This window comes from Magnolia sinica, chromosome 5 (assembly GCF_029962835.1).
Source record: "Magnolia sinica isolate HGM2019 chromosome 5, MsV1, whole genome shotgun sequence".
NCBI lineage: Eukaryota > Viridiplantae > Streptophyta > Magnoliopsida > Magnoliales > Magnoliaceae > Magnolia > Magnolia sinica.
The window spans coordinates 16434574-16442406 of record NC_080577.1 but is presented as its reverse complement, the minus strand read 5'-3'; the positions used below and the strand labels follow the sequence as shown (position 1 = coordinate 16442406).

General features: G+C 43.4%; 1 protein-coding gene across 1 annotated transcript; it reads right to left on the bottom strand.

The window, feature by feature from the left end:
* Nucleotides 1-3522: 3522 nt before the first annotated feature.
* Nucleotides 3523-6225, bottom strand: LOC131245570 (cytochrome P450 710A1-like). The gene is made up of 2 exons (XM_058245123.1): nucleotides 6049-6225; nucleotides 3523-5661 (listed from the first exon to the last, which is right to left on the bottom strand). The coding sequence occupies exon 2, from the start codon at nucleotides 5475-5477 to the stop codon at nucleotides 3951-3953; it is 1527 nt and encodes a 508-aa protein (XP_058101106.1). The 5' UTR covers nucleotides 5478-5661; nucleotides 6049-6225; the 3' UTR covers nucleotides 3523-3950.
* Nucleotides 6226-7833: the final 1608 nt, after the last annotated feature.

Genomic DNA, 7833 nt, shown 5'->3' with positions numbered 1-7833 from the left:
TGCGCTAAAATGAGCTCTCAAAACAAACAAGCAGGACAGATTTCTCATATATATATATATATATATATATATATATATATATATATATATATATATATATATATATATATATATATTAATTACAGTGGGCCTCCCCCAGCATCCTTGCACAGGATCGAAAGGATTCTGTGAAAATCCGAAATGCGGATTGGCTGGTGTACCCCGCACCACCAACTTGGTGGTGTGATGACGTCATCAAGTTTTGTGTGTTCCATGAGGTATGTGGTATATCCGAACCGACCGATCGTTTGGAAAGCTCATTGTAAAGCTTGAGCCAAAAATAAAAGAGAACCAAATATACGTAGACCACACTTAAAAAAGTAGTGGGGGATTGAATGTCTAACATTGAAATACTTTTTGTGGTAACATAAGTTTTCCATTAATATGATATTTGTTTTTCATCGTCATTCAGGTTATGTGATCTGATGAACAAATTAGATGAAAAAAATAATTAAATTTAGGATATAACTCAATTTTGGGCTCATGATTTAAAATCAGCTTTTTAGCTCACTTTTTAACTCATGCTCTGAAATGTACTTTAGAAAACGATGAAAGATGAATGAGCCAGATATGATGAAAATGATGAATAGATATTATAAATACTTCACTGTGGGACCATGTAACTTAAATTTTAAACCGTTGGTCCACAGCTCAAGAAGAGACAGCTTTAGTCTAAAATCACGTACCCCCACCAGTCCGTCCTCATCCCCTGCCCAAATGCCATTTTAGTACATCCTTAGTAGCCCCACAATGAAGATAAACGAATGTGGATTTAACTGCTGTGTACCATGCAACAACAACTATGGGCCGCATAATGGTGTGAATGATGGGAAGAAGATCAAAGTTCTGTGGGCCCATCATGATGTATTTATTATATCTACACCGTCTATCCATTTGGCTAGATCATTTTAGGGCATGTAACCATAAATGAGTCATATCCAATGTTCAGGTGGACCACATCACAAATAGTAAAGGGGACGATGATTCCCACCACAGGGCCCACCATAAAAGATTTCCTTCATCCAATCCGTTCGTAAGGTCACACAAGCGTGCATTAGGAATGATAAAAAAGATATCAAATTGATCCAAGACTTATGTTTTCAACATTAAATGTTCAAACTCTCACTGCTTTACGCAGTGTGGTTCGCTTGATCTTTGCATCTGTCTTACTTTTGGGTTCTACCTCTGGAAAAATCTCATAAAATAGAGGGACGATTTTGATACAAGACGTACCTATGGTGGGGCCGCTAAAACCGGGTGCCTTCAACACACCATCAATGTGGCTGGTGTGTGGCTGGTGTGCGGTACACCAGCGAATCCGGTTCCAATATAAACATCCATTAATGAAGGGCCACCAATGGTAAGTAGTGTGGGACAAGCTTTCTGATTATTCCAACCGTCCCATCTGATGAGTTGCTTTTAAAGGCTGCAAAAGTCGAGTCACTCGGGAAACGGATCGGGTACTCACCCTGTCACTAGCCAGTGGCTATTGGTCAGTGCTCCGTGGGCCCCACCATGATATATGTGTCTCATCCATCTTCCATCGTTTAATGGTATAAGCTCAGAAATGAGGTTGACCCAAATCTCCAGTGACAACACAGTTTTTTAGACGCCCACCATTAAAAACTTCTTGTGCCACAAAAGTTTTGGATTTGATCAAAGTGATATATATATATATATATATATATATATATATATATATATATATATATAAACGTCAAGTAACCATTACAGTAGGCTCTAGGAGGTTTTTAATGGTGGACATTAAATTACGATTGTTTTCCTAGTGTGGTCTACTTGAGATTTAGATCTACCTTATTGTTTCATTTGAGCCCAAAAATTATCTTTCAAGATGGATGGACGGGTGGATTAAACGCATACATCGTTATATGGTCCACATACCACCGACCAGTGGCCACCTGGCTGGTGGCAGGTAGCTCACTATCCGAACCGTGTCCGGTCACTTGAATCAACCCGGCATCCGAGATGGGCCTAACCAGATCTTAGGATACGGGTCGACTCGCTTTTCATATGAGTTGAGCTTAAGGTATGTTTTGCCAACATGGCATCAAAGCGGTTGAGTTTAGATTTTCTGTGTCGGTCATGATGAGCGGGGATTATGGTCGGCTCCTTGCCGCTTCTCTGGATGATTGCCTAGATATGTGTGATATGTGTGGTTTCTTATTTTAATATTTTTATAAAATTAAAATACTTTGTTTTTAATGTTTTAAAAATATTTTTTAATTAAATATTTTTATAAAATAATAATATTTTTATTTTTAATGTTTTTGTTAAATATTTTTTTATTTAAATAAGTGAATTGGGTTTGTAGTTGGATTGCATTAAAGTGTAGATATTAAGCCTGCTTGATGAATGGGTTAATCCTTGTCTACACAATCTTACTTTGCCTGCCCAACCGGACGCGGATTGCGTCCTAACCCCGCCCGGACGGTAATCCATCCGGGAAGGGCTCTGTGGGGCCCAAAGTGATGTAAGTGTTTTATCCATGCCGTTCATAATTTTTCTCAGATAATTTTAATTTATGATACAAAAAATGAGGTAGTTACGGGGCTTAAGTGGACCACAAAGTGGGGATTTAACTTCCACCATTAAAAACTTCTTGGGGGCTGGAGAAGTTTCGGATCAAACTGTTTCACTTCATCCACGTCTACATGACATTATTAATAGGTTGGATGGTTAAAAAACATCAATGTGGCCCTTAGAAAGGTTTCAACATGAGTCATTATCCCTGCAGCTTTCTTTGATGTGGTCCACTGGAGCTGTGGATCTGCTTCAGTTTTTGTCTCGTTCCTTAAAATGATACGAGAAAATCAATTAATGGTGTGGATAAAACACTTACATCACTTTGTGCCCCAGAGCTCTGCCCATAGGGATCACCATCCGGGTGAGGGTAGGACGTAATCCGCGTCCCTACCCAACCAAAGCCATAGGGGCACGGTTTGGGTGGATACACCACTTTCCTAGTTACCATCCCTACTTGTAGGGGCCATTGTAATGTATGTACCTTAAATCCACATTGTCCATGCGTTTTAACGGCCCATTTTAAGATATGATACTAAAAATGAATTAGATTCAAATATTAATTAGACCATAACATGTAAATAATATTGATTAAATCCCCACCATTAAAAACTCCATGGGGCCACCAAAATGTTTATTTTCATCCAAAGTATTGACAAGGTAACAATGACCTCGGTGAAGAGGCCACACAAATATCTGCTTAATCCAAAACTTTTGTGACCCACGAGAAGTTTTTAATCATTGATTACCACGATTCTTGTTTTATAGTTCATCTGAAATTTGGATCTGTTTATTTTTTAGATCATGCACAAATGAATTTTCAAAATGGATGTAGAGTGTAGATATAAGGCATACACATGGTGGATCCCCATCGATGTTAAGTCGTCCATCCACCTTAGCAACAATCACGGCCAGCAGCATATAACCAGGCGCAGTCGCTAAAGCGTTTTCGCATGGCATTTAAATCCATCAAAATAAAGTAAGAAATACATTCACAACATTTATTCGTCCCTTTTTTGTCCCGCCCCATCCATTTTCTAAAATAAATAACACTCGTAAAAAACCTAATGAAAGAATCCTTGCCATAAATCTATACACCATAATCCAGACACGAGATCACTGCCCTCTCTTCAAATCTTCATCAACTGGAAGAGTCATCATCATCTCAGCAACCCCAGACAAGAAACTTTAAAAAATAAAAAAATGACCTTTTCACACTCGGCCCAGGTACCCAAAGGGGCATTTTGGACCATAAAAATGTAAAACCATTGGACTTCACCCAATCGAGACCAACCGTTCACTTCAAGGGAATTTTTGTTATCTTCCCGTTTGTTGTAAATTCCCATTTTGACCTCCATGGTGAAAAGCACTTAGAATGCAGGGTAGCGTGCGCACCTCCGGGAAAGATAGACCAGGCAATCGTCCTTAGGAGCGATGGTGGGGACGTACGTGATTTCATCGCAGCCGTCCGTTCGATCCCTTTTGAAGTCCAATATCGACACGAATAACGCGATGAAAAGCGCGAGGTGATTCAGCGCATACCGCTGGCCCACGCATTGGTGGGACCCAGCGCCGAAGGCCAAGAAGTTCCTCCTGTATAGTTGGTCCTCATGCCGGTCCGGCAGGAACCGGCCCGGGTCGAACCGGTCCGAATCTGTAAAACCCTGGAACGACGACTCAAACAGGGATGGGAAGACAATCGTCCCCTTCGGAACGGTGTAAAACTCAGTTAGCTTGACATCCTCCCGCGCAATGTGTGGCACCATAGTTGCCGGCGGTCGGAATCTGATGACCTCTCTCGCCACCGCCTCGGTATACTTCATCTCTCTCAACTGCTCTTGCGTGATCATCGCGTCAGATTCCGGCGACCATATCCCGGCAACCTCTTCCCGGACTCTTGCCAGAACCTCGGGATGCGACTCTAAAAGCGTCACCGCCCAGAGGAGCGACGACGTCGACGCGTCCTGCGCGGCGAACAGGAAATCAAACAGATGGCCCGCGATCTCTACGTCGCTGGAGTGTGGTGGCGCCGGGCGGCCGGCATCCAATGCCGCGGCGATCTCCTTCAAGGTATCCTCCATCCAGAAGTCTATCAGACAGGTAGCCTCCGCGCCGGACCTCATCCTCTCCTTGCTCTCGGAGACGCATCCGGTGAGAGTCTGGACGAGACGGTAGACGGCGAGTCTCGCATTCCTGAAGGCGAATCCCGGCAGATCGACCGGAATCGACATCAGCCCGACGTTGAAGAGATTGTAATTCTCGTTGAACGCCTTCCTCTGACCGGACCCCAGGTACGGCCCGGCGAAGACGGTCTGGGAGGTTTCCAGATTCAGATCCCTGCACAAGAAGCGGAGCGCGATAGGCTTCGAACCCGAAGAAGATAGTTCTTCCCATTTCTTCAGATGCTCGACGATGATCTTCTGCTGCAGGGAGAGATATGTGCCGAGGGCCTTGATCGTGAAATTTGGGACGATCCTACGGCGGAGATCCTTATGGGACTGGCCAAACATGTAGATGAGGTTATGCTCGCCAAAGAGCTTCTTACCGAAAGGGTGGCCTATGACCTGGAACGCATCCGGGCGCACGTTAGCGAAGACCTTGTGGCAGAGCTCGGAGCTGCGGATGAAGAGGATGAAGTTTCCGAAGAGGTAGTTGGTGGAGAGCTGGAAAGGTGAAGATTTGGCGAGGGAGGCCTGTACTTCCCAGAATTTGGTAGGGCTGCGGACTACCGAAACGACATTGCCGAGGAAAGGGAAGATGAGAAGAGGACCTGGGAGGGATCGTTTCTTACGGATGTATGCGATCTGTTCCCAGAGAAGGAAGAACGCAAGCAGTGAAAAAAGAAAGGGAGCGGCCGATGCTAACGTGCTCCGGAGGCTATCCATATCCATATCCATTTCTAGCCGTTGTGGAACTGCAGACCTGGATAGCTCTGCTATGGTGCTTTTATAACAATGGTTTGCCCCCCTTTCGCTATTCGTTGCTGACACTGTTCTCTTTTCAACGATCTTTCCCTTTCGGCCGTTCGGAGAAGGGACGACTTCGTTGAATGCGTTTTGACTTTCTCCCTGTTCTGTTTGTCTGAAACGGCAAATAACAGCTTTGAATTCCAACAGTAAATTACCCTATTGACTATGACATCTTAGGAGCTTTTCTCAAAGGCGGCCTTCAAGAAGGATGTTTTGGTCAAATGACAAAACAAAATTTTCTTCCGAAGGTTCTGGAGTTGAAATCTCAGAAATTACGGAAACGAAATTTCTTTGTTTTCAAACCCAAATCTGATTTTATTTCATTCGAGAGAAATATTCGTTCAAAGAGAAACAGCGGGACGGAAGAAATTTCGTTCTCTTCTAAACTAGAACGAATACGAATTTCGTTCAAAAGAAACTGCGGAGGATATTCTAGAAAAACAGGAAAGAAAAATAAAAAAAAAGATAGATTTGGTAGAGCTAAGGAAGATATGCTTACGAGGAAGAGAAATGAATTCCACGGCGCAGCGGGTCGGCTGAGTAGGTGGACGGAAGGTTTATGAAGTCAGGAAGTCAGGGTGATGATAGGTGGGGCCACATCCAGCTCTGCACGAAAGAACATGACGTGGCGCGGGTGCACGATCTACGAGGGGAAGTTTCTCGGGCGGCAAGTCCTAATTCGGTGGACGCGGATTGCGTACTACCCCCGCCTGTCCCCAGCTCCGAACGGGCAGTTCTGTGGGCGGGCCCACCGTGATGTATCTGTACATCCAAACCGTCTATCCCTTTTCTCAAATTATTTTAACATATAGGCACTGAAATGATGCAGATCCAACGCTCAAGTGGACCACACCAAATAATAAGCTTGGTTGCATTAAAATGCGCAAAGCATTAAATGTCAGTTGCATTAAATGCAAAGATCATCTGTGGTGTGGTCCTTTTGATCGTTGGATCTGCCTCATTTTTATATACATGCCTTAAAATAATCTAAAAATAGTGATAGACGGCTTGGATTTACAGATACATCACAGTGGGCCCGCTCACAGAACTGCTCGTTCGGAGCTGGGACGGGCGCGGGTAGTACGCAATCCGCGTCCTAATTCTGTGTGCTCGTGTAGAATCCACTCCGTCAATTAGTTTTATATCCTATAAGTCCTAAGTCTAAAATTAATAAGGTCTAAATCAGGTAGGTCACACCACATGGAACGATAGGGATAGGACGGCAACGGTAGGTTTTCGTGTGACGAAACCTTAGTTTGTATCTTTCATCAAACCCGTAAATCAGCAAATTTTCTTATGGCTGATATTAGTTTTTTTTTTTTTGGTCGCACTTATCTTACGTCGATGTATGCACTGTCCAAAAAATAATTTTAGCCTGTGATGGACGGAGTGGTTTTACATATAAGCATGTGAACCACGACTTTGGGTGTTTTTAGCCGGCGCCCACACAATTCCGGTCTAAATGTCTTTGTGAAGAAGCGCTTTCCGAATGTTCCATGCAACCTAGTTTTCAAGATGCGTGCGGTCAGTGAGAACGAATTGGCTACTCCCCTGCCCCTGGTGGTCGGTGCTCTCTGGGCCCATCATGATGTATGTGTTTCATCCATCCCGTTCATCCATTTTTACATGTCATTTCAGTACTTGTTACAAAAAAAGAAAGGGATATAAATCTCAGGTGTACCACACAACAGGAAAACAATAGTGATTGGATATCTACCATTAAAATTCTCCAAAGGCCCACTGTACTGTTTATTTGACATCCAATCTGTTGTTTGGATCATACACAGACCCAGATGAAGGGAAAAAAACAAATATCAGCTTGATCCAAAACTTTTATGCCCCCATTTTTTAATGATATACATTCATTCAACACTGTTTCTTGTAATGTGGTACACTTGAGAGTGGGATATACCTCATTTTTTGTCTCATACCATAAAATGATATATAACAATAGATATACAGCATGGATGAAATACCTACGTCATGGTGGGGCCCACAGAGCACCGACCATCAGCCATTGGCTGGTGGCAGGGGGAGTAGCCAATCCGTTTCCGCGGCCAGTGGGTTGGGGATTCTGGATGTTATCTAGTGTGTCCCACCACCGATGCTCCATACATCAAAAGGAAGCAGATTGTGTGGGAATCCAAATCAACACCCGTATCCCTGTTGACCTGACTCTTTTAAGGCCCACTGTAACATACTTGTTTTATACCTCCTATTCATCAGTTTTGTCAGCTAATAGTATAAGCCCGGCTTGAACGGCTGCATTTGGGGACTGCATTTG

Excerpts from the sequence above, each read along its gene's own strand:
- LOC131245570 (XM_058245123.1), bottom strand. The coding sequence starts at position 5,477 with ATGGATATGGATATGGATAGCCTCCGGAGCACGTTAGCATCGGCCGCT.